Genomic DNA, 27,105 nt, shown 5'->3' on the forward strand with positions numbered 1-27,105 from the left:
AACAAAGGAAAGGAGCGACCGATTTCCTGGGATCTCCTTTCACCACACTGGGAAGCAGCTTCTAAATGGCAACAAAAGTGACAGAAGCCTGTGACTGTACCTTGGGTGTTCCCTGGACACTGCAGTAGCTGTAACAGATATTAATGTGGGAAAAGGTTACTATTTGTGATAGGGGTTGTCTTTTCCAGTAGTTTATTTCTTCCTGGATTGTATTCTCATTTTACTCTGCTCATCACACAGCTGAAATGCTGGCCCTCTTGTGTGACAATTTTTTATTATTTTTGTTTTTCAGCTGGGCTATCCATTGTATAAACTCCCACAGATCTCAGGAGCAATCAAACACTACACTTCCAAGATTTTTAACCACAAAAGGAAAACTAATAATGATGCTTTAAAGTTAAGAAATTAGTTATTACACAGAGTTAAAGGCATTATGGACTCACAGAAACACAAAGTACCTGAAGGGAAGGTGAAGGTCAGGCAGAACCTCCCAGATCTCTGCACAGACAGAATCATTCTCAGCTGAAACACCTGTGGATGGGGCTGAAAGGACTTGCTTGGGTTTAAATTTAAGTGAAATATCAATCTCTGAACTCTGATACCCATTTTCAAGGTTCAGATGCACCCAAAGCACATATTAAGTCCACTGTTACTTAATACATTTTTGCTGGGCTGTGTGACCAGCACAATAATTCATAGGCGTAACCTCTAACAATCAGTCAATACTGATGCCTCCTTTCTACTCTGAAAAATCCAAGGATGGTGCAGTCCACAAACATGCAGGAACAGATAAATGCAGTTACAGAAGAAGACTGTGGACTTGGACTCATGTTTTACCAACAATAAATTGGTTTTATGCAAAGAGTCCCGTGTGCTGGTGCTCCCTCATAAGTACCTGTTACCAAACTCGATTTATTTCCTTGCACATTTTCTGCATCAATTGTTAGGAGTTTAAACAGCAGAGTTACTTTGTGATCCTTTCATGTACTGTTGGAGGATGAATTTTCTGTCACCATTCCTCTGGGGTCTGTTTTTGAGACGGCTGCAGGCTGGGGAGTGTTTAAACCCTCTCTAGCATGGCAACGCTCCAGCCAAAAACGTCAAATCGCATCACTTCAGATTCTTCTCTAACAGCGAAATTAGGTCAGAGGGGCGCTCCCAATCCGTTTTATTTTTGGAAGAACAGCCTTTGGGTTTGGCCCCCCCTCAGCACCTCCAGACCCAGGGCGGGACCGGCCAGGCCCCACCCGCCGCCATCTTGTCCCCCTCAGATACGGGGACCACCCAGCACAGCCCCTAACCCTGCCCTTCCCAACACACCAAAACCCTAAAAAATATAAAGTTTGAGGGTAAAAGCAACATTTAAAAGGGCTGTTTTCGAGACAGACCAGCCCCCGGTGGCTGAGGGGTGCAGGGGCTCCGGAACGCCGGGCTCCCCTCAGGGCGCCCTCAGAGCCGCCGGCTCCCTCCCGCCACCCCCGCGCCGTGAGGGCGGCTCTGAGGGCGGCTCTGAGGGCGGCTCTGAGGGCGGCTCTGAGGGCGGCTCTGAGGGCGGAGAGTCACAGCCCCGGCAGCGCACCCGGGGCAGGAGGAGGAGGAGGAAGCGAAGGAGGAGGAGGAAGCCCGGGTTGCCCTCTCTCCCCGCCCTCCCGTGGCCGCCAGCGCCGTCCCCCGGCGAGGCGCGGGGAGCCTCGGCCATGTGTGAGGAAGGAGCCGCCAAGCTGCGCCTGAAGCCCCGGACGGCGCCGCCCGCCCGCGGCCGGGAGCGCAGCCCCGAGCCCGAGCCCCCGCCGCGGCCTCAGTGAGTCGGGACCGGGGGGATCGGATCGGTCCTGAGGGACCGGATCGGCTCCGGGGGGATCGGAGCGGCTCCGGAGGCCAGGGCGCACCGCCCCGGCGGCTTGCGGTCAGATCTGTGTCTGTTAAAGGTTATTTCATCAAACACCGCCCGTAGCACCTTTAAAAAATAGAGTAAAACTGCAGGATAGAGCGCAGCGTGCCCCACGCCTTCCGCACGTTCCTCAGCACAGAACAGCCCTGGCGAGAACAGGGCCTAAGAAAAGTTAATGTATGAAAACTCTTTCTTACAGAATACGGCTCACAGGAGCGCAGAAATATTTTCTGTTTTTCCCAGCCCCGGGGTTCGGGTGGACGGAAGGCAGTGACTGGCTCGGTTTGTATTCCAGCCCGGGGCTCAGCCGTGTCCCTTCCACCATGGGCTGGGAGAGGTTGATCACTTTGCTCCTTGTGTTGTTTCCAATTTCTTCCCTGTACAGCTTCATTCTTGGCCAGCGACCCAAGAAAACACATCAGGAAGAATGCTGGAAATACCATTGTGACATAAACAATCCATCCTTCCCTTGGAATTGTCTTTGTACAACATTACCTTTTAGTGGTTCTAGTTCCTAGGATCAATTAAATCAAGTTATTTGGGAAGATAATAATTTCAAATGGCAGTGTGGGAATGTCCAGACATCCATGGGAACTGATGCAATTTCCACCCTCAGTGCAAACACTTCCATGATTTCTGTGCTCAGCAGGTGTTAAGTTTGGTATTTGAGAAGATAAAACAGTGGCTGCACTTAACTGCTTCACTTGGAAGTGAGGATAGTGATAGATGCCTACTGCTCATTTGTTACAAGCAGAAAGGAAAGCATTTAGACATTAATTTTTTGCTAGCTGCCCAAATTACATAAGTCATATAAAGCTGCAAAAAATAGTTTGCAGGCTCAATAATGTCTTTGTGTTCCAGAGAAAAGAGGCAAACTGGTATCAGTGTTAAGAGTACTTTCTTTGTTCTCTCCCACCTTCAAACTATTGGACTGTGTCTTTACAGGGCATCGACTGACAGATGTTCCTGGTTTGAAAAGGAAGAATTAAATGAGTGTGAAAAAACCTGGTTTCTGCTACTGAAAGACATCAATCAAGATTCAGAGTGCACAAACTGGGACACAGTGCCCAGCTTTCCAGAGTTCCTGGAAAAGGTAGCGTGCTGTATCCTTGTTTTTGTACTTTGTTCCTGCTTTCAATAGCGACAGCCTGCTTAATGGGAAACAACATGAAATAGCTTTTAGAGATGTGGGGTTTCAGCTCTTTAATCTCTGTGTGCAGTGCTGTGGCTGGGCTTGGTGTGGCAGGGAATGTAAGGACAGCCACAAGAGGCTTTTTTTGCAGTACAGCAAATTCTTTCCAACGTTTTGCTGGGAAGAGGGAGCCTGTGTAAGGATTCTGATTGCCATAAACACCAGCATCTCCCTAAGGAATGAAACTGGAAAAGGCAAGCTGTAATGGAGGAGTTATTTACACAGAACCCACCCTGTGGCATTAGGTAAGATCCCAGCATTAAAATCAGTCTTTATAAAATACTTTTTCCCCCCTGAACAGCAGCAGGTTGTTGTTTTCATCCTTAGTCTCTCTGGAACATGAGTACCCATTGTATCCATTTAGAAATGCTGAGGTAAGACCCATATCCCATCAGCTCCTGGAGGAGGGACATAAATAAAATGTTCTTTTCTTTCCTGTAGTTCAGCTCTCTCAGTATTTGCAATGTGTTCCCAAAGCCTGGTTTTAGGTATTGATTGAGCTCCATGTGCTTAAGACATTCTCTGTGTGTGTGTGTGTTGTAGAAACAACAGGAAAAGAGTCCAGAACACCAGGAAGTCTTTACAGTTGGAACTAAGGACTTTCAGTGGGTGTCATTCCCACCTTTTCACCAAGAAAAATGTCTGAACCCTACGGATCTGAGCTCCCAGCAGCCAGCACAGAGCCACAGCAATGAATTACATAAAGGACAGGGCCAAGCAGATAAACTGAAGAGTTTATCATCCACAGTTGAGAAAACCTGCAGGGGAACCAGTACAGATGGAGCCAGACCTGCACCTGGAGCAGACACAGAAGGTGTTCCAGAGCTGGATGTGAGTCCCAAGCCGTGTGAAGTCCCTGGGCACAGCAGCTCAGCACAGCCCTCAGCATTGGCACAAAGCCCTGCAGCAGCTCTGGGCCCTCAGCAGCAGCACACAGGGACTGCACAGAGCAGCAGGGCAGGCAGGAGAGAACAGGGTGAGGAAAAGCCTCAAATCCAAACACACCAGGGGGAGCTTCCAGCAGGGGAGCCCATGGGGGTGCCTGTGGAGAAGCCTCAGCCTGGGAGTGCTCCTGAGAGCCATGAGGAGAAAATGGAAAACCAGAGTGAAGCATCTTCAGCTCTTGACAGTTGTCCCATGTGTCTGATGCAGTTCAGTGGAAGGTAAGTTTGTGGTTTGGTTTTTTTTCATCACTTGCCCATAAATGAACCACAGCAGGTTCTGGATGCATCCTCTATATACACAATAACAAAAGCAGACAAAACCTCTACTGTGAGGTCCTTTGTAGCTGTCAGAATCACACACTTTAATCCCATTTACAAGTTGAGTATCTGCTCTACAGTAAGAAATGGTAACACAATTTCATAGTACCCTGCCTGTCCTCTGACCCTGCAAGCTCTGTTGGGAGCCACTTTCGCTGTTGTTGGGAGGCTGAACAGGGAGACAAGGAGTGGCTGCATTAATATTTAGACAGTTTTGGTCCTTTTGTCAAGAGACTTAGAAAAGCTTAAAATGCACCAGGTCTGTGTTACTCAGCTCCAGTTTGAGCAGCAGTAACAGCAAGGGTGGGGGTTCTGGGAGAGGATTTGGGCACAGGACTGAGTGCCCCACTAAGGCACCAAACCCTTGTGGGAGGCAGTGGAGCACAGGCAGCAGAGGGATGTGACTGTTTGTGTTTGCAGACTCTCCCAGCTGGACATGGATGGGCACCTTGCCAGGTGCTTGGCTGAGAGTGCAGATGATGTCCTGTGGTGACTCCAGAGTGGGGAGCACAGCAACCAGGCAAGGATGAAGCTCTCTCAGAGGAACAGGAAAATGTGTCAGGAAGCACATCCTTGTCTCTGACAAACCAGTAACTCAACAGGATAAGTGCCACCTGCCCATTTGGTTTTGGTTTGGTTTTATTTTATTTATCTGTTTCAGAGGTTGGACACAGCCCATTGCACTGATAAATAATAACAGTCTGTGAACTTTTTCATTAAAGTCTTTAATAGATGTGCAAGAATATAAATGATCTCAGCTGTTATGGATTAGTATACCATCTTCTGCACAATTAAAACTGGTCAGCAAAGATCCCAACTAATTAATTATACAAAACTACAAGAACATATTTACTGTTTTACAATCATTAAATTAGCTAGAATTTTCATTTACTATTTCAAATAAGACAACTATATATCATTACCAGATCCATTTGTAATATATTAGGATTTTTTTTCCAAACCACACATTTAATTACATCCTTCATTTTCTTTTATTTATAAAACAAGTACTTTATATAAAAAATTTCCCCTTCATCATGAACAGAACATTATTCAAACACTTGCACATGAGCAACCAAACTTGTACCCAGCAAACTATTTGGCAACACAGCAACATTGTAAATGCCTGTAAATTCTTAAATAAAAATCAAATAGTCTTTACAATGTTTGATTAGCAAAATGTGTCTTTCTATTCTTCCTTCCCTCCCTCCCAAAATGTTCTGAAACCTGGAAAAAAAGGTTAAAAAAAATCCCAACCCACATTTCTAATATTTCCAGTTTCAAGTTCCATGCCCTGGCATGTCAAAGGACAGCTTGACCTGTCACAGTTCCTTTCATGAGCTGCCTGCAGTCACTCTGATCACTCCTGATTAGCTTTAGTACCAGGGGAGTTCAAAACACTGAACAGGAAATTATTCAGGGGAAATAAAATAAGAGGGAAAAGGAGCAATTAAAAAATGTCAGATCACATTTAAAAGGTAATGTTGCCTTTAGTAGATAATAAAGTATCTAAAGTCCAGGCATTTGAGGCAAGTACTTTTTACTAGTTAAATTATTTAGTGTTGATTAAAACACATTTTGCTGAATATGAAAAGCTACAGTCCAACAGAGAAACCCACAACTGAAACCTGAATGGGATTCATAGAACTAAACAACCACAGGTCTGCATAAGTGTGGCTAAGGAGGGGATACAAAACCTAGATTGTTAATCAATGATTAATTGACTATTTCAAACAATGTTTTGGCAGTCTGGTCCTAGCACCTCATGACTTGGATGTGAATCCCAAAGATGTCATGTTCAGCACCTAATGCAATGCTGTACCCTGAGAAAACCATAGGTTAATGTAAAGAAAGTGAAAGTGTCACAATTTCTCCTGTGTTTTACACCCAGTCAGGTGAGAGGCCAGCACAGGGTTTTTGTTTTCCCTCCCCAGCAGAGCTGAGCCCTCCCCTGGCACCCCCAGCTCCCACCAGAAGGGATTCCACAGTTGTCTTTTGCTTCTTCCAATTTCTTAGGTATTTGTTTTTCTGCCATGAAAAGAATTGTACTGCTTTGATGCAAATCATTTCGCTGAAAGATCCCATTCTCTGCTGCAGAATGATTAATTAGTTATTAATGCACACTGAGCAACTGTAAGCAGACAGTTTATCATAAGCAGGAGGTGTGCTTTATCAGGAAAGTGGATTTTATCTTATGGTTATTCTAGATTTACTACTTTAAGGCTATGCTTTACTATGCTTTTGCTCTACATCTGAATATTTGTATTGTTGATAAAAATACTTTTCAAAAATCTAATATACAACACAATATCATTGTAGGTGTAGGCACTGCTTAAGTATGTTTAGAAATCCTTTGTGTGCAAATTTAGTTTTCCTCAATCTCTACGTTTTGGTAAATTTGGAGTTTAAGACAACAGATTCTGTAATTGATACCGTAAATTCTAATTTGGAATTAATCTCACTGAGTCACTCTGCATTCCAAATTCTGTAAAAATGCAACTAAACATCAGGCTGCAGCTGTGAACTGTATGTTTCAGATGGAACTTTACTTAATATTAACAAGCAGAACTTACCAGGTGTAAGAACGTCCCAAATATGCAATAATCCTTCAATGCAGTTTATCCATTTAGGCACTTAAATCTTGTACCCAAATTTGTTTTGATTGCTAATAAAACACAACTCCTTTTAAATATATCTGAGATGTTTAGACAGGTACCACTTGTGAAAAAAGGCATCAAAAATAAGCTTCAACACCACTGTAATATATTTTATTCTTCAGGATGTTACACTGTAATACTCTTCAACTGGGAGCTCATTGCATCAAATGTTTGTAGAAAGTGTGTGGATCTCAGAGTTTCTCATGATCTCCTTTTGCAGGGATGCAACGAACGTTTCAATCCTTCATGAAACAGGCACAAAATGCAAATTCCTTCATTAATGAAGCCAGTTGTGTCAGTGCCCAGAACTTAAGAATCACTAAGTGGCAGAGGACACCCACCAAAATCATAATTCTCTTCTTTGATTTTCAGCAGCAAATTTGTTTTTAGATCATTGGTCTCCATCCAAAGTGACCAGTCCCAGCCTCGCATGCATATACTGTAGTTAAGGATAAATTAATGTCATTCCCACTGTCCCCAACGAGGTCATTCCTTCATACTGTTTCTTCTGTTGACAGCAACAATGGATTAATATATTCAAATCCTTCAAATTCGGACTGATCTATTCGCTTTATTATATCTCTGAAAAACAAATGAGAGCAGTGGTTAATTCATCAGAACTGGGCAGTCTTCCATCATATAATGCAAGATACAAAGAATTTCAAATTTACTGTAACATGACTAAGTTCTAATGGCAAGTATGGGAAATAGTAAAGGGAAGATTTTTAGAAGGAAGATAGTAAAAGGTTTTAAGTTTAATAATGGTGTATTATGTATTGTTAATAGAAAAAAGACAAACATTGTGTGGAGCAGGTGTACATGTAATTGGCTAAAACAACTGTCTGTAAGCTTTAGCAATATGCTACTGGCTAAAAAGGTTTTAAGATGCTCTGTAACAGTCTCAAGCTGCACCAAAGGAAATAGTTGGATATTGGGAAGAAGTTTTTTCCAGAAAGGTGATAAAGTTCTGGAATGGCTGCCCAGGGAGGTGCTGGAGTCCCCATCCCTGGGTGTGTTTAACAAAGCCTGGATGTGGCACTGGGTGCCAGGGTTGAGTTGAGGGGTTGGGTCAACGATCTTTAAGGTCTCTTTCAACCTGGTGATTTTGGGGGAATTCTGTGAATTTTGGGGAATTTTGGGAATTCCAGGAACCGGGGAGGTGCTGGAGTCACCATCCCTGGGTGTGTTTAACAAAGCCTGGGTGTGGCACTGGGTGCCAGGGTTGAGCTGAGGGGTTGGGGCTCAGGTAAATTTGATGATCTTTAAGGTCTCTAACAACCAGTGAATTCTGTGAAAGAAACCTTTGGCTGCTGCTGGCCGTACCTGAGCTTTTGCCATCTACCACACAATGAGGCCGATGCTGCAATAAGAGCTCAAGGAAGGCACCTCAGCAGTCCCATCCCCTTTGTGAAAAGAAAAACCCAACCCCACCAACACACACAGCCTCTGAGTGATCTCCAGCTGATCTGTGACTGATTGCAGCTGTGCAGCTGCCTCACATACTCATCATCTGGGGTGAGCTGCACGGGCTCGCTGGTGAACTGCGTGTCGAAGTTGTCCAAGCCATAATCGTCCGTGATCTGCGGCTGGAATGGGGGCGTCGTCTGCTTCTTCTCCAGCTACCAAAACGTGGGGAAAAGGACAAAATTAATGTCTGCAAGAGTTACAGCATCCCTCAGGAAACTCAAATCCAGCTGCTGTAAATGCCATTGGAAAGGAACATCAAAATACCAAGTAGTATGCCCTGAAAGCAACGCAGTTACTGCTCTGCATTTTAAAATAAAAAGCCACAGATAATTCAGCCTTCTAGGTTTTCTCTAAATTGGTAGATTAGATTCAGGATTGATCAATTCCCACAGTGCTGCAATACAGCAGTTAGCACAATATATTTACTTTTGTTCCTGACAAATTGACCTACTTTTCTTCTTATTTGTGTGCAATCTGTCACACAGTCCAATTCATGGTAGCAGAGACACCAACATTCTAATTCTGACATTTATATTCAGGTAAAAGCTGTCAGGGCTACAGATCTCCATAATGTAACTCAGGACAGGTAACTGGTGAGAGAGTAGCAGTGACCAAAATGATCACTTGTATTACCAACATCAGATAAAAACCTGATTTTAAGGCCAGGATCTCTCATGATGCTTGGTACAGGGCAAACAAAACAGGGAATAAATCCCAGAAAAATCCTGGATTTCAGGTTTCAGACAAGAGCACAGGAAGTACAGATGGAGATAGGAGGATATTGTGTAACTGTCACAGGGTGGTGCATTAATACATCAACATCCCATCAATGATCAGGGCTGGGAAAGCACCATGAAATCAAACTTGTGAGGAAGGAACAATCAACTCCTCCCAAACAAGAATGGCAACGTGAAGGAATCAGCAAAATGAATATTTAAAAACTCAAGCAGGGTGGCAGGACTGTCCCTGTGAGCTGTCACCACACATTCACATTCCACAAGGGGTTAAACATCAAAACTTCCTCCTTTGTTATACTCAGTACAGCATAAAAGCCCTCCTAAATCAGCCATAGAGAACCTGCAGCCCTAAACTTGAGAAAATGAATGAAAAAACAGCTCTAGAAAATCCCTGACTGCAAACAGGAGCTGTGGCTTTGCAGTTCTTCCTCCAGCATTTAATGGTTAAACAGCATGGAACAGGCACTGAGATAAGGATGGACTGAATATCCCAGAACAGACAGAACTGCCCTGGGTGCTGCTGAGCCATCCCACAGCACAGTGAGCTGTGCCACACTTGGGATGACTAACACCAGGAAAATGTTCTGGGCTCTGTGCTCTCTTTCCCTGTATTTATTTTTCCATTTAGCTCAAGCTCCACACAGAACAAGTTTTAAAGTCGGTGTTACACTCCTTTCCTTCTGGTACAACTTGAAAAGATTTGGAAAAGCTTTTAAGTCCAAATGTTTTCTTTGAAATGCAGGTGGTGAGTAGGAGATTCTAATAACTAAAAAAGCTTTCCAAGTATTTTCTCATTTTTTCCTGAGTACATTTGCCAAAACTTATTAGATATTTAACTTCAAATTTCTCTGACGTTGATCCTCCTGAGCAGTACTGTCCTGATCATACCACAAAACAGATCACCTAAATCTTCCATTTTAAAAAAAAAATAAGGATTTAATATTAAAGATTTCAGCCATAAAATACGTTAGAAAATGTAAAAATTCAATCAGCATAAGAAGTACCAATTTTGATGAAGAGTTTTTTTTACAAATAAACAAAATACAGCTCCACACCCCCAGGTGAGCTGCACTGAGGCACCACAAGATAGCAAAAAAAAACCTACTAAAAAACAAAAAAACCCCACCAAAACCCCACAACAAACCAAAAGAAACCCCACTAAGGCTGAAGAGAGAACTCCAAGCAAGAGATGTCTGACAAAATTAAAGACAGTTCTCATTACTGGGATGATTTTGTAAACATCAGGTGTTTTAAAGCACCAATTCCTTCTGCACTGTGCTCTCTGAAGAATGTTAAATGTTGCAATGAAATTCAGAGCAGCAGCTTCAAAGGGAAAATGAGACTGTGCAGCTTTCTCTCATCTGAACTCTTTCATGTTAGTGCTGCCTCTTCCTACACTTCCTGCAGCCTTCCCAGACTAGAAATCCTACAGACACACTTTTCAATTGTTAACTACCTATTAAAAATGGAATGCTGGCAGGGAGGTGCTCCAGACTCTACAGCTTTAATGCTCAAATGTCAATAAATGTTATAATGGCATTTCTGGGATGGTTCTGCACTGGAGACAGAAAGTAACACAATTACCAAGTAGCAGAATATTTAAAAACCAGTGTCAATAAATGTTATAATGGCATTTCTGGGATGGTTCTGCACTGGAGACAGAAGGTAACACAATTACCAAGCAGCACAAGATTTAAAAATCCAATTTTGATACAATATTTGCTTGCAAGTCCACTGAAATGCAAGTCATCTTCACCATGAATGAAAAACCTCCCTCACCTCAGCAGTACCAAAGAAAATCTGCAAACTGTAATCAGAGTTCCTTTATAAACAACCCCACTGCCCTTCTGCCACATCCCCAACAAAAGGAACTGATCCTGCTCACCCCTCCTCAGGTCACTAAACCCTGACACCCACCTCAATAATCCTGCTTATTTTAGGAGTCACAGAATTGGTAAATTCAGCTGGGTTTTGATGTACTAGGACCACGACTTTGACAATGATGATTTCTAGAATGATTTCTAATGATTTCTAGAATTCATTTTGCCTGTCTGCAACAGGATTGTTCATACGCACACAACAAATAAATTAAAGAATGATTCCTTTGGAACACCCAGAACCACAAGCAGGGATTTTTACCAGGTCCCAGTCTATGCACACAATTAATAAATTAATGAATGATTCTTGTGGAACACTCAGAAATACAAGCAGGGATTTTTACCAGGTCCCAATCTATGCACACAATTAATAAATTAATGAATGGCTCCTTTGGAACACCCAGAACCACAAGCAGGGATTTTTACCAGGTCCCAATCTATGCACACAATTAATAAATTAATGAATGATTCTTGTGGAACACTCAGAAATACAAGCAGGGATTTTTACCAGGTCCCAATCTATGCACACAATTAATAAATTAATGAATAGCTCCTTTGGAACACCCAGAACCACAAGCAGGGATTTTTACCAGGTCCCAGTCTATGCACACAATTAATAAATTAATGAATGGCTCCCTTGGAACACCCAGAACCACAAGCAGGGATTTTTACCAGGTCCCAGTCTATGCTGCGGAAAAACGTGTGAGACTTGATATCAGCAAATCCAGTCTGGGGCTGGCAGCCAAGCCTTTCTTTGGGATCCTGTGGAAAACACAGACACTGGAATTACACACTGCAAGCCACTTCCAGCCCACGTTTGCCAAAAGCCCACAGAGATGACTCCAGCACTCCCATGACTGTGCAAACTCTGCTGGGATAAACACACCATGGCTAGCAATGAATGCTTCATCTTGATTTAAATAAAATTTGTTTGAAACCTAATTTTTAAATGATCTTTTACAACTTCTTAAAATAATTCATGTCCTTTTTTCCATTCAGATTTCAATCAGCTTAATTAAATAAGTATCACAGAAAAGAGTTTACAAGCAAAGCTACAGTTATTTTTTAAAATTTGCACCTAGCTGAACATCAAGCCTATGCTGTGGAATTCCCTCAGTAATTTTGAGACTAAATGGGGTTTTTAACATAGAGGATACCAAGGTTTTATAGATTTTCTTAATAGTAAGCAGATTAACTTCTTAACTGTATCACTTTCAACAGGAAGCTCTGACTTCCAGCTTTCAGATGCTAAAAATAAGAGAGTGTTATTTACCTTGTTTAAAAATCCTTTTAACACATGGGAAGCCTTGACAGAAAGAAACCTTGGAATCCGGATTGGCTTCTCCAGAATAACTGTGACAGGGTTAAAAACAGCAATGTTGGGTTTTGGTTTGTGACACTGACCATGAATTCAATACAAACATTTATTATTTTGGTGTGGTACCAGTCAGAAAATGGAAGATAAAGCAATTTTTGAAAATCATGCAAACAAAAGGAGCTATAGGAATTCAAGCATAAATCAGCATAAATGTTGGCCAAAAAGTACCAATTTTGATGAAGAGATTTTTCTACAAATAAACAAAATACAAATCCAACAGTTGTCTTTTTCCCTTTCTCTCAAAAAACTCAAAGCAGAACAAACAAAGCCATTGTTCTATTGACATTGCAGGATTTCCTAAGGACATGTTACCTTCACCACCTTTTGCTGTTATTTGTTGTGTGAATAAAAGTTTCACTCCTCAGTACAGGGCAAAGTGTGATTTTAAACAGAAATTGATTTGATATCGGCCCTTCCAGAAGATTCTGTTACAGAAGTGCAGGAACTGCTTTAGAGAAGCTTTGCCCGTCATGGAGCTGGGAGCATTGTGGGGTAACAGTGGGAAAGGAAAGCCCAGCTCTGCCATGCCAACTGCCCATTTGGGATGTACCCCCCCAAAACCCACCCCAAAGGCACCCCAAACACCAAGGCTGTACCTTGGAAGAGGTAATCTTCAGTGTTCATGTCGGGATTGTCAGTGATGATGTCGAACGGGGACCTCCCCGCCATCATCTCGAACATCAGCACCCCCAGCGCCCACCAGTCCACGCTGAACCCTGCAGGGAGGGGCACAGAGACTGCTCAGCCACAGCCCCTGGGGTTCCATCTTCTCTCTCACACAAAGCAACATTGGTTTTAGCACTGTGTCCTGGTTTAGGGCAAATTCAGGGGAGAACTCCAAAGGGGTTTGTGGTGGTGCTCACAGGGGTCCCAGGATGAGGGGAGAGACGAGGATCTGACTCCATGTTTCAGAAGCTGATTTATTATTTTATGATATATATATTCTATTAAAACTATATTAAAATAATAGAAGAAAGGATTTCATCAGAAGGCTTGAAAATACTAGAAATAGAATGATAATACAATCTTGTGACTGACCAGAGAGTCTGAGACAGCCAGACTGTGATTGGCCATTAATTAAAAACAACCACATAAAACCAATCAAAGATGCACCTGTTGCATTCCACAGTAGCAGATAATTACTGTTTACATCTTGTTTTCTCAGAAGAAAAAATCCTAACAAAAGGATTTTTCATCAAATATATCTGTGACGGGTTCCTCTATGAAGCAGATTTAATTGGCTCCTCCCTCAACCAGTTCAGGAAAATATTTCCTTGGAGAAAAGTGGAAAATTAATTTCTGGGCTAAACAGGCAAATGCCCATTAAACTTATTTCTGGGCTAAACACACAAATGGTGAAATGATCATAAAGCCACCCCAGGAGATCCTGAAACCCCTGACATGATTTACACATCACTGGGGGAGTCTGAGCTCTCTCAGCTGGGTTGACAAATGTAGGGGAACATTCTGCAGGCAGCAAAGCTGCAGTTTAAATGCTGTCCTATAGTATCATTTATTAAATATTTTTCAGGCCATGTATGATTTAAAACAAGCTGAAATAAGTGATAGGAAAAGAAAAAAACCCTTTATTTCAGGAAAAAATTTAAACTGTATAACAAGCACTCAAGTTTTATTATATATTAACACAGAAATGTGCACATCAAAAAATTAAATGTATTTGAACCAAGTTACAGCTATATTTATTGTAACTACAGGTTGTTTAGTTATGCCTTACCATATTCTTCTCCTCTGAGGATCTCTGGTGCAATGTAATTTGGTGTCCCACAGAAAGTGCTTGTAGTGTCACCTGGGCCCAAACCTTCCTACATGCAGAAATCATTTATAAATTAAAACCTGACCTCCTTTTCTGGGTATTTCCTTTAATCAGACTAAAAACCCCAAGTTACTAAAAACTAAAAACTCCAAGTCAGGGAGTTTAAAGAGCTTCCTTTCACAAAATAAATACTCATAATGCTCAAAATGGCCTAGGATTCCACAGGTTCTCTTCAGCAAAGTTGATTAAAACTGAGTTACAACATGTATGTAATAATATTTTGCTTACAGATACATTAAGAAAAAATCAGTTAAACAATTTGGAAGTTCTTTTCAAATAGATTTGCTGGGGGAAAAAACTTCTATAACAATTCAGTTCCAAATGTGGTTCTATTCAACAGTTAAGTTTTTCCAGAATAAAATTCCAATTCCACAACCAAATTCTGGGCTCAGTAACACTGGTGTTAATACAAAAATGAATTTTCTTAGTGTTCTCTAAGAGTAACAGAAGAAAGGGCAGGAAAATCCTACCTTGCACATGCCATAATCTGTTAATTTGATATGACCCTCTGCATCTAAGAGAACATTGTCCAGTTTTAGATCTCTGTAGATGATGCCTCTTTCATGTAGGAAGTTTAGAGCAATACAAATTTCAGCAGCATAAAACCTGAAATTAAAAAGGAGAAAGTTCATATTAGCATTAAGATAGTAGAAAAGCTGGTGCAATTTAAATATCTGTTCTTAAAACCATCATTTTACAGCCAACTTTTATGTATGAATAGCATAAAAAACTTAAGGTACATTTACTGATAAGGACACTCACTTCTTATAAGACCATTTCCTATATAAAAATGAGATTTTTTTTTCGTTTTAGGAATTAAGGAAATATTTATTCTTTATTCCACAGATTTTTTTTTCTGAAAATTCCACATAGCAAGCCTAAATATGAAGCAATAAGGAGGAGTAAATTGGAATAACTGCTACTCCTGATGAACTGCTTGCTCTCTAAAAACATTCATGTTCTTTAAAAAATAAAATTTACATTTTTTCCCAGGCAGGACACCCTAAATTAAGGATCCAAGTGCACAAAGCAGCAGAGCAGAAGCAAGCAGTGCCCTGGGCAGAAATACCTTGCATGTTCCTCAGGGAGTTTCCTCTGCCGTTGCATGTGGAACATGAGGTCCCCCCCATTGACATACTCTATGACAAGGAACAACCTGAAATTACAGAACACAATTAATGCACTCCAAGGAAACTCTCCAGAAATGCTGCTTTTCTTCCTCCCATCTGAGCAATTTCACTTCCAACCTTGATTCAGACTTCTAGATTTCTTATAGATACTCTTTAAGACTTATAAATCTGTTTAAGAGGGGAAAAAAGAGCACTTATTTGATGTATGTTTTGTAGGAACATTCCCTTTATTTGGGGAAAAGCTGCTTTTATTCTTCCCATCCGAGCCATTTTCACTTCCACTCTTGATTCAGACTTCTAAATTTCTTATAGATCCTCTTTAAGACTATTTTCTAATAAAACTATTTAAGAGGGGAAAAAAAGAGCACTTATTTGATGGATGTTATGTAGGAACACTCCCTCTTATTTAAATGCTGCCACATTTATCTGTATAAATTAATTATAATTAATAATTGTATTAATATATAATTAGATGGATTAAACAAGTGTGACACTGTACAGAATACAGGCACCAGATGGAAGCTCTGGGCTCATCTGTTCCTCGGGAAAATCAATGTTTGATCCAGGCTGCTCCAGAGCAGGGAAAGGGCAGCAGGGACAGAGATCCAGGAGGAGTTGGGCAGAGAGGAGGATTCTGTTCCAGCCTGCAGGAAAGCTTTCATCCTTGGGAAAATGTGATCCAGGCACTGCTGCCAAGGTCAGGAACTGCTGGGGCAGGTTGGGCTGGCCCAGAATTTCCTTGTACACCTCATTTTCCATGAGCTGAAAGCTCCTTTCCGCACATCCTCACACTGGAAAACATTCCTTTTGGAGAACGTGCTCCAGTCTCTCAGACCACTCCAGCTGCTGATTTGATTGTTCTTTAGAAAAGGATTCTTCATTTGAAACACTTAAAAAGTGTTAGAACTTAAACCAGGAAAATCTACTGGACAAAGTCCAGCTGGCAGAACTCAGAGTGGCCTCCCCACAAGAAGATAAATGCTAAACTGAAATTAAATAAGCAGCAAACAAAATACATAACAATGCCTGGAGTATTTTATTACAGCACTCCTGGTGTTTTTTGTTTCCAGCTTTCCTATCCTATTTAGAAGTCCCCAATGTTTTATCACCCTTCAGAACTTGAAATTGCAATTTCCTTGCCAAGTCATATTCAAGAATCTCAGCAGTGGCAGGCCTTGCTGGGATCAGAAGGATTTACTGAAACACCAGCAGGTTTGCAGGATGGAGGTTTCAGGCTGTTGGAAGACATTTATCTGGCAATTCTGGGCAAGTCCAGGGCATATTTTATTACAATAATAAATTTATAATAAATAAATAATAATATATTTTATTACAATAATGAAACAAGCATCATCAGAACCTGAAACAATGCACAGCTTCATACAGCATCAATTAGCCTCACATTTGTGTTAAAAACTTATTTCAAACCATATTCAAGAGCAAGAACATTTTTTGCAGCTTCCCCCCATCAGTACCCTTGTCACAACCTGTTCTATTACAACTCATTTTCTTTGGGCCACTTAACACAATCTGATGTTGATGAATTTATTCACTTGGAATCAGTTTTGTGCTTTTCCTGCTTGATGTAAATGAGGTCATAATTATGATTTTCTAACATTTACAGCTATAATCAAATTGTGAATTCATGACATTATGGTTATATCCATGGCAAATGGCTGAAGTTCCCAACAAAAAATTAGAGTTTCACTGCAAGAAGCAGCTGGGCTGGAAAAGCAGGGCTCATAAAGATCCAGCAGGAATACAGAAAGCTTTGATTATGTTCAGCTTGGGGTTTTTTCCTATTTCTGCTCCTCAGCTCTGTCAGTGCAGTGCCACAGAGGAATGCACAGGATCCTGCTGCTGACTCAGCCTTTTCCTGGGTTTCAGCAGTTACAAGAATTCTCCTCAATCCCTCACCCTGCCTGACCACTTGCATTTTCATATCAGGTGCACAATTCTACCTTGTGTTTGGTGAGAAAGAGTTTGGGAATGTTGGTTTAACTTAAGAGCCTTTCCCAGCAGTTTCTCAGTTGTGTAAATGTTTATTTATTTTTTTCTGATGAGTTTGTTTTGGTCAAATCCTCACTCAGAGACCTCTGGGGATCATTCTTTATTTCTTTGTCCCTGCTTCCAAACACTCCTTGGTCCATGAACCTTCAGAACACTGATCAGCTCCTTCATCTCTGTTTTCCCTGCCAGGAAGATTTCCTCTGCTCCATTAGGGAGGTGAAATTTTGAGGACTGAAGAAAAGGTACAGTGCATGGCTTTGGATTTTAAAACTTGACAATACACATTGCAAAAAGCCAGGTGATTATTCTTAAGGATAAATGGATAATCCATGAAAACTTTAAAACTTTGCACTCTACATTGCAAATTGAATAAATGACAATTTTCTGATTATGAGGCATTATAAAAGTGTAACAGCAAACAGGTGCCTGTGAAAACAAAACCTATCCCAAACCACATCCCAATTCCCCAGGAGCACACTCAGGCATGGACATGGAAGTTCTTGTTTCCTTCATACTCCAATTGCAAAATAAGCAGCAAATAATCCAGTTTGGATTGTGCACACAGGGACAATGAAATAGTATTTCTAAGAGTTAAATAAGCACTTTCTCAAAATCCCACACTGCTTTGATTTGTGCTAAAGGCTTTTAAGCCTCCTAGGTGCCAGCAGCACTGTGCAGGTAGGGGTTTATATGATTATTAAATATTATTACTGCCCAGCTCTCAGGCTCTTTAGGAATTGCTGCGAACTGACCTGGCCTGCCCAGCAGCAGCTGCTGTAACTGCTGGAAGCTCTGTGCTCCCCATGTCACAGGGCTGTGCTCAGGAAGGCAGCACAGCTCCTCCTCTTCCTCCTTCCCCTCTCCCTTCAGCTCTGACCCACAGCCCAACACTCCTCTGCACACCCCTGAGCCACCCCCTAGAGCTGACTTTGCTGAATCTCTGACAGTGCTGATATTCCCTTCCAAAAATCCCTGGCTGTGTGCTGGCAGTGGTTACATTTGCTTTAGGGGAAGCAGTTTAGCACAAAGATCAAGATTCTCAAGAAAAAAAAAAAAGAAAAAAAAATTTCAGATCTTTCTTACCGACTTGTTGTTTGAAAGCATGAGTGCAAACCAACTAGGAATGGGTTACTGGATGCCTGTTCAAACACATGTTTCTCTGTCTGTACCCAATCAATATCCTGAAACAGAGTAATTGAACAATCAGAACTCCTGCTGGACAACCACTGGGGGTAAAAAAACACCTGTGAGCATCACAGTGCTGCCTTACACACACAGGCATTGTCACATTGTTCTTCAGAAAGGCAAGGACCCCTTAAAATCTGCAGGAAATTATAAAACATTGTCATTCAGTTATAAATTCAGAAGTTATTTAACCATTTATGGAAGGCCTGTACAAAACCTAAGCCATTGTTAATAAAGCACATCTGCAATATTTGATAAAGTGCTCACACTGCTGCATGGAAATAATTTCAGTTCTGAGATAAATGATCCCAAAGCTGCTGAAGCAGCTCATGGCAGTAACACAATGTGAATCTCCAGCTTTTAAAAGGTTCAAGTGAACTGAACTTCATCTCCTCATCTGAAATTCAAATTTAATTCAATGAAACTACCAAAACCTGCCTACTTGGTCCAGCCAAAATCATGAAAAGCATCACAGATATCTTTAATCCTTGAACAGGAAAAAGTCCTGAATAGCCAGTGCAAAACCACACCATAAAACCAGTTTGCATGATACTGGCACAGTGCTGCAAAACTCAGAGCTGTGATAACAAAGCATTTAAGCTTTATTTCATAGAACCACACACAATTTAAACATCACAGCCAGCTGGGTTTAGCAGCAGATATTCACCCTTCATGCAATGCTCTGATCACCCTGCAAACACTCAGGACTCTGAAATACACCAGAATTGTAATTGTTCTAAAAATTCTCCATTTCCCACAGATACTCCCAGCTCCCCAGCCAATCTGGAGACAATAAATACAAAACTGAAACCAGACCTTCCTGTCAGGGATGGATGCTGACACTGAAGTCTCAGAGGAAACCAAGAACTGCCACCATCCAATTAAAGAAACCTGTCAGGTTTTGTGTGTGGACCCTTGTGAAGATACATCACCTTGGAAGAGCAAACCCGAGTCCAGACCAAAATCCAGAGCCAAAAATCCAATTTTGAATAAAGCACTAAATATGTGCACTTCTTCTTGGTTTAACTAAATGAGCTTCTCTTTAAGAGCCTTTAAATTAACTCTTCATTAGTGCACTTGGCATTAGGATTACACCAGTGCTTTATAACAAAACCAAGCTTAGCAAACCTGAACAGAAGCCCAGGTATTTGATTTCCCTCCATCTCACTTCTCTCCACCAGCAGCCATGCCCTGAAAGCACCAGCTAATTTAAACATGCTGATACTTGCTGTGTAATTGATTTTCTTTCTTTGTGGAACACTTCTAAGGTGAAATTTCCATTACTTGCAATATCTCATGCACTCACAGAATTCACTGAATTTCCTATCAATTCCCAGAATTTCATTATACCTATCTTAGAGCAAAGAAAAACCAATTAGCTCTATCTTCAATGTAATTATGAGAGCCACAATTCCAGAAAGTCTTTCCTCATCTACCTCTGCTTCTCAAACAGCTGCACAACTCTTTAAACAGGACTTGGCTTTGGCTCCCACCTTCTTGGAAAAACACATGTTAAAAAGGAAAACAGTACATAAACCACACAACAGCCTCATCTTGGTTCATAAAAAGGAAACATCAAATAAATGAGAGAGCCAAAGGATTTTAGGAGAAATAAGCCCAGTCTCTGGAATAATGACAGAGGTGACAGAGCAACTGATTGAAACCACCAACACAAAGAGCACTTAAAATAGTGGTTTGATGTTTTTTTTGCACAAACATCCTACTTCAATAAAGTGAATTATAGGAAAAAGATGAAAAAAAACCCCAAAACCTTCCCCTTTTTAATTTAGCCCCCAAACTCATGCACTTGAGATCTTGTATTAAAAAAAAAAAACTAAAGGATTTTGAAAATAATGGAGAAATACAGCAGATTTCTGTGGCAGACAAAAACACAGGGATCTCAAATTGCAGCAGGATAATTTTTGAACTCATGGAAGAAATATTTCAGAATCCTGAGTCACTTGCACATAGGCTGTGCCAGCATGAGGGCAAGAACAAAGTTTCAGCTCCTTTACTGACACAAAGACAATGCTTTTCCTTGGAAAACACATTTGCTTTCTTTCAAAATTAAATGCACAAAATCCACCCCATTTATCTCATCACTTACAGATCAGCACATCCAGGTTGGAATGTTTAATACATGATTTCTATCAAGACTATTAGTAATTGTTAGTTATTAAAATAAGGGACATTTCTGTCAGATTTCATCCTGGTGCTTCATGCAGTGTTGATGACAAACGAACTCAAAAGTCAGAAAAACTTCTCTGTCTGAAACATGAGCTTCTTGCTCAGCTGAATGGTTTTTGTTAAAGCATGGTAAGTTTTTATAGCATGTAAAAGAATGCAATTAACATAGATTTTTACCTCATCATCATGGACCAGCTCTTTTTTCACTACTTTCATAGCATAGATCTGATCATTCTTTTTCAACCGAACCAGAAGAACTTTGGCGTAACTTCCACGGCCAATAACTCGGATTAAATCAAAGTCCTGGAGCCCAAGCCCCTGAGAAATCTTAATTCCATCCATTCCATCAATGACTGGTTTGAGATCCTGTATAAAAAGAAACAGATGCTAGAAACTGAAGACATTTCCATAGCAAGTAACCATTAAAGCACAGAGATCTTTAAGCACTGGACAGAATTTGCTGACTTTGCTTGGCACTGGCACCCAGGGCTGGATGCTGATTGGAACACATTTGTTTAGAAATATTGGGTTTGCTTTTACTAAAAGTTACTGGTTTTTCCAAGGCAGTTGTTCATCCAACTAATCATTTTCATATTCCCTGCTAGAAAGCAGAAGGCAGTGCCTTGAGAAATGAGGTTTATCCAAATTCCTGAAGCCCAGATGTACATTGTATCCTCTGCACAAAATGAGGAGCATTGTTCAAATTCTGACACATACAGCACAAATTAATAAAGGCTATCTAAAAATAGGATTAATAAGGAAACACTCATTGGCTAGTGAATATATCTGTCTGTGCTCAGCTCACTATAATTTGAATGAAAATGAAGATTTCTAACAGGTTCCTGGGAACACACAGAGGCAGATCTCAATTTCTAAATTCTCTGATTTCACAGGAAATATTCCACTATAAAGAATGTTATTTTTAAATTCATTATTTTAAAAAGAGAAATTTTATCATCTTGGCTATTTGCTGGAATGAGATGTGAAAACATGGGACTGAAGATGGAGCAGCTGAACTGGATGAATGCAGCAGGTACTTGGACTTTCAGGTTTTACCAATCTACCCAAGGCTTTGACACACTTCTGTGGCCTATTTTTATCTGGCCTCACACTACTGTACTTGCAGACAGATCAGCATTCTGCAGAACTGTGGAAAGTGTTTATATAAAGAATCTTGATCTAGGATTGACTGCTATTAGAAGAGATTGCTCTAAGCTTAAAGATTCTAGACAAAGCTCCCAGAACACCAACTCCTTTCTGTAGGATACCTTAAATCATTTCAGAACAGCTCAAAGCCAAGGTGGGACAATCACAGCAGTGCAATTCAGGACAGCTGAGCAAACAGCACCTCCCAAATTTCAACACAAACCCGAGCACTGACCTCAGCCTAAGTGAGTTATTAAAATTGTCTGATGTGCTTTTAATTTCTACCCCTCCATTTCTGAATTTGAGATAAAAATCTGCAGCTACATGACTGAAAATAAGGCAGTCAGTCAGGCAGGAGCAGGAGCTATCGAGTGTGAAAGGAATGGGAGTGACAAGCATTGTGGTGGAGGCAAAGGCAAAAGGTGCAGCCTTGCTCAGAGGGAGCAGCAGAACAGCCACCAGTGCTGTGCAGAGTGCATCCTATTTATTTTAAACATGCCAGAAGCATTCTTAAAAGAATTGTCTTTAAGCCCTTTAGAAGTGAAACATATTCAGATTTTTCAGACTGCTCTAAAGGAACAACATTGCTGATGTGCAGAGATTGAGTCAAATCCTCTACAAAAGACCTGAAAAAAGACTAAGTGTAGGTTATTCTGCTTGTGTTTCCACAGGAGCTGTGTAGAAATGTTTAGGTATTATTTATATGAATCCTCTCAGAGAGCTGGGCAGTTCATGGGTCACCAGACTGAACCAAGTTCCCCAGGAATACCCCGAGGGTGGCAAAGGGTGAGCATCCATTAGGGACAGCACACAAGGCAATGGCAAAGCCACCATTTGTTGTAAGGACCATAAAAGTCAAACCCTCTGCTAAATCACTGTTATTCCAACAAACGGAAGTGAGAAAACAAAAATGCTAAATGGTATCTTGGATCATGAGTGGAATGACAACAGCTTAACACACAAGAAATCTGAAAAAAAATTCCAGTATAAATGCTTTAAAATTATCAATGTTCAGAAAAAAAAACCCTTGAGAAGGGCAGCAGAAAGCCCAGAACAAATAATCAGCTATTTTATAAAACATTGAATCATTAGGTTGGACTTGATGATCTCAAAGGTCTTTTCCAACCTAGTTCATTCTGTGATTTGGAGTACATAAATACAAATTGCAAAAATACTTTAAGAACATACCTCAGAGTCATCTTTAATGGTGTCATGTTTCCGGTTTGAAGGAATGTAGGGAACTGGAAAAATTATAAAAGAAATCAAAGTTATAAAAGTTATAAAGGCCTTCATTGAAGTAGTTATAAAAATCAATAAGCTGAAAAATATTTAGTAGCTTATGGCCAGGTTTAACATTAAACTATTTTAACATTAAAGCTATGGCCAGCTTTAAACATTGCTAGACCATATTGACCATATTTTGACCAGGTTGCTTTAAACACTACTGGACCATACTGACCAGTTGACCATATTTTTCCACTTTTCTAAACAGGAATAGGAAGAAATGAGGGCAAGAGGGGTTCTAAAGTCAGAAAGCACTCACTTCCATCAGTGTCCTCTGAAGGGAGATCAGCCTCATCGTTTTTGTCATCTAAGCGAGGTTCCTGGGAAGGCATGACCGAATCCTGCCAAACACAGGCACACAAACAAACCAACCCCCTGGGCATGCAGCCCTGGCACTGCCCTGCCTGAAACCCCACGAGATTCTCCCCTCTCCCACCAGGAAAACTGGATTTTGGAGTCTATATATCCAAATATTAACATTTTGTAATGCATGGTAAAACCAGCCCACCAAAACCTCAATGTTGCATCAGCCATTCCCTGCAGCTGCAACAGGTGCTTCGCTGTATTCTAAAAATGAGAGTGGGGTATTTTACAGCAAAGTTCAAAATTTTATTCTACTTAAAGATCTCTGAGTGTTTCACATGGAACTACAACCAAGTAAACACTTCAGCATGATGTTACACACTCCATTTACAGCACTGGCATATTCCTTTCCTGCTTAATAAAAACATGAATTGCTGCTCATTATGCATAAATTAGTGAAGACCACAATAACAGATATTTTATATTGCATTTGGGCCCTGGGCTCATCCCCAAGACAAGCAGGACTATTCCAGGAAGTACAGCAGCATGAAGAAAGTAATTGGCAAAGAATTGGTAATGAGAAGACAAGTCACAGACAATAGCAGCAAAGAAATTTACTGGTTTAAGTCACAAATATGACACAACCACCAGTGAAATATTGGGGATGAAAACAGGAAAGGGCTACAATTGAGATACACAGATGTTTCATCAATGATTTGATGTTTAAAGCCCAGGAAAGACCAGCATTGGCAATGGACTGAGGGCCACAGAGAGAACAGTACTGGAGAAACTGAGGTGGCAGGAACAGGGAAGCAATAAGCCTTGCTGAAAAGAGAAGTGCAGAAATTATATACAGAAATTTATTAGTACATCCAGGTTGGAATGTTTAATACATGATTTCTACCAAGACTATTAGTTCTACAGTAGAACTATATCATATATATAAATTTAGAACTAAGGCACTATATGTATATCATATATAGTGCCTTCGTTCTTAAAACATTCCCACAGGCTACAAGGAGTAACTTCTGAGGTTGTCAGTGTCTGATGGACAAGTCAAATTCAAGCTTGAGCACACTGCAGTCACATCACAAGCTTTCTTTCTCACTTTGTCTGCTCACAATCCAAAGGCTCCACAGAAACTGGAACCCAAACACTCCCAGGTGTTACAAACCCACAGCCAGGCCCACATTTCATAATTCAGGACCCATCTACCAAGGGCAGCAGAGGCCAGAGGCAGCCCTGAGCCCTGGCCAGAGCACACACTCACCATATGCCTTTTGCAGGTCAGTGGGACAAGGATGTGACAGCGTTTATGGACCAGCAGCTTGCAGTTGATACACTTGTAGCCTTGCCTTGCGATGCCCCATATCCTTTCACTGCACTGGCCACAGTAAGCTCTCTGCAGGGCACAGAGCTCAGCATCAGTTCAGGAGCAATCCCTGCTGCAAAGAGCCCATCCCAGTCACCCACCAGATGTTCTGCAATAATTTTAGAATGTCCAGAATTATAATAATAGCTGAAGGTTACACTTCACACCCAGAAATCAGCTAAATGCAGCTCTTTTTAAATAAATACCTCAAGCATATGGAACACATTACAGTGTGACATTAGCAAATTATTTTTAGAGAATAAGTCTATTTAGAATCTCAGGTTTTGACAGAGATCACCCAAACAAAACTGCCAGAAGTTTGTACTACACAATCATGTATAAGAAGCACCCACACTGACTGTGTTGGAGAACACTGGCACAAAATGTTAAGCAGACAATGCATAAAAAGTGTTCTACATCTACACCTATACATTTTAACAGTGGTAGGAACTTTGCATAATTAAAACCCATTAATCATGTCTGATATCAAGCTCCTGTGTTGCACTGAGCATCAAAAACCTGTGGTGTTTTAACACATGTAAGAAAAGAGCATGTGAATTAAATCAAAATGAGGGTAAATGAGGAAGCCAGACATCCTGGGGCTGACTTTAACAGGAGAGGATTTTAAATCCTTGTTCCAGTGTATGTTGCTATGGTCACTTTATCCACTCTACCCCAAGTGTCAAACAACAATTGAGATCCTTGCACACCAAGGAGTCACCCAGACCCAGTATAAAATTATTGTTGTATTTTGGGAGCTGTAGAAAACAAGACTTAATTCCATTCCCTCATCTGTGCAGCCAGTCCTCCTCCATCAGGAGAAACCCAAACTGCACTGCCCAGAGGAAAGAAAAACAACCCCAAAACTGCCTGATGAGAGGAAGCCTGGGACATCTATTGCCACCTCTTCCAAAATTCCTGGCCCACCAGACTTCCTTCAGGATCCTTTTATAGGTTTTGCAGCAGTAGTATTGAGACTAAATAAAACCTGTCAGGCCCTGGAAGGAGGGGCAGGTCCCAAATTCCACCAGAAACTCAGGTAACCCTTTCATACCTCTCACATGCAGTCAAAGCCATACCAGAGAGTTCACTTTTATGTTATGTTCAACAAGATTAAAGTTTAAATTTTTGCATGTGTTCATTTATCTGAATTATCTGAAAAAGTTGCAAAAGGTTACTTTGAAACAGGAAAGAATCCTTACTTTGAAACAGGAAAAAATCCTTAAGGCAATACTCCAGCCTTAAAAATTCCATCAACATTGAAATTTGGTATTGAATTCAGTAATGCAGACATGACCATAATTTCTCATTAATTTATCCATTTTCAGGTCACATTTTACAGTTTATGGTAACCTGCTCACTAACTTCAGCTGGATGTGATTTGTGTTCTGGCTCTGTATGATGTCATTGCATGCAGGTATAAAGCAGTCTTGTTTAGGATTGTGACATCCTAATGAGGTATCAAAATCTCTGTGTATATTCACTATTTACCTCGTTGCAAATAAAACATCATTATCTATAACATTATGGATTATTAATGTGGCAGTATGCTTTGTAGTGTTTCAAAGGAAATATGTTATTATGTAGCAAATAAACATTAAAATATACTTTCATACTATAAATTGTTTTATTCCTGTAATACATTATGCAAATCCATGTGATAATTCATATATATGATATTTTTAACATATTTTGTGATAAATGCTGAGTTTTAAGGGGCTTTTCCTTCTTTCAGTGCATTTTTGGGGTGGGAAATTTTAGAAAAAACTCTTATTTCAATTATTAGAAAAAATGTCCCCGCTGAATGAAAGAGTTAGCTCTTCTGAGTGCACTCAGTTTTGTGTGGAATTCCCCCAAGTACATTTATATATATGCTGCAATACTTAGGCATAATGGGATAAGTGAAGGAGGTGTCTCAGCCTTAAAGCCACATTCACTTCCTTATGTGGATTAAATCAGGGTCTCCAAACACAGCTGTATTTTAGTTCAATAAAAAATCCTTTTAAAATTCTGGGATTGTGTAGTACCCCAGATACTAAACAGTTAAAGCTCACATCAGCAGCTGTAACTTTTATGGATGGCAAAGTGTTCTAAAGGTAAAAGATTTTGCTAACAAGCAACCAAAATCACAGGAGTGGAGACAGGAGAAGCTGCTCCAAGGGTGTATCAGCTTAAACAGTCACACAGCATTTT

The 27,105-nt window shown here is 40.7% G+C and overlaps 1 protein-coding gene across 2 annotated transcripts in view; it reads right to left on the reverse strand.

The window, feature by feature from the left end:
- Positions 1 to 7,097: 7,097 nt before the first annotated feature.
- Positions 7,098 to 27,105, reverse strand: part of PRKCZ (protein kinase C zeta) — a 40,344-nt gene continuing 20,336 nt past the window's right edge. For both annotated transcript variants that reach the window (XM_054291933.1, XM_054291935.1), the window contains 13 exons: positions 24,811 to 24,942; positions 23,497 to 23,578; positions 23,142 to 23,194; positions 20,985 to 21,173; positions 18,519 to 18,616; positions 15,365 to 15,451; positions 14,766 to 14,901; positions 14,197 to 14,284; positions 13,058 to 13,177; positions 12,357 to 12,436; positions 11,756 to 11,845; positions 8,506 to 8,621; positions 7,098 to 7,584 (listed from right to left, as the gene is read on the reverse strand). In XM_054291933.1, coding sequence (XP_054147908.1) covers positions 7,497 to 7,584; positions 8,506 to 8,621; positions 11,756 to 11,845; positions 12,357 to 12,436; positions 13,058 to 13,177; positions 14,197 to 14,284; positions 14,766 to 14,901; positions 15,365 to 15,451; positions 18,519 to 18,616; positions 20,985 to 21,173; positions 23,142 to 23,194; positions 23,497 to 23,578; positions 24,811 to 24,942 — 1,359 coding nt within the window. In that variant the 3' untranslated portion in view covers positions 7,098 to 7,496. The remainder of the gene's footprint in view (positions 7,585 to 8,505; positions 8,622 to 11,755; positions 11,846 to 12,356; positions 12,437 to 13,057; positions 13,178 to 14,196; positions 14,285 to 14,765; positions 14,902 to 15,364; positions 15,452 to 18,518; positions 18,617 to 20,984; positions 21,174 to 23,141; positions 23,195 to 23,496; positions 23,579 to 24,810; positions 24,943 to 27,105) is intronic.

Source organism: Melozone crissalis, unplaced genomic scaffold (genome assembly GCF_028551555.1).
Source record: "Melozone crissalis strain CALT ecotype California unplaced genomic scaffold, PUWL_Pcris_2 ptg000107l_1, whole genome shotgun sequence".
Lineage (NCBI taxonomy): Eukaryota > Metazoa > Chordata > Aves > Passeriformes > Passerellidae > Melozone > Melozone crissalis.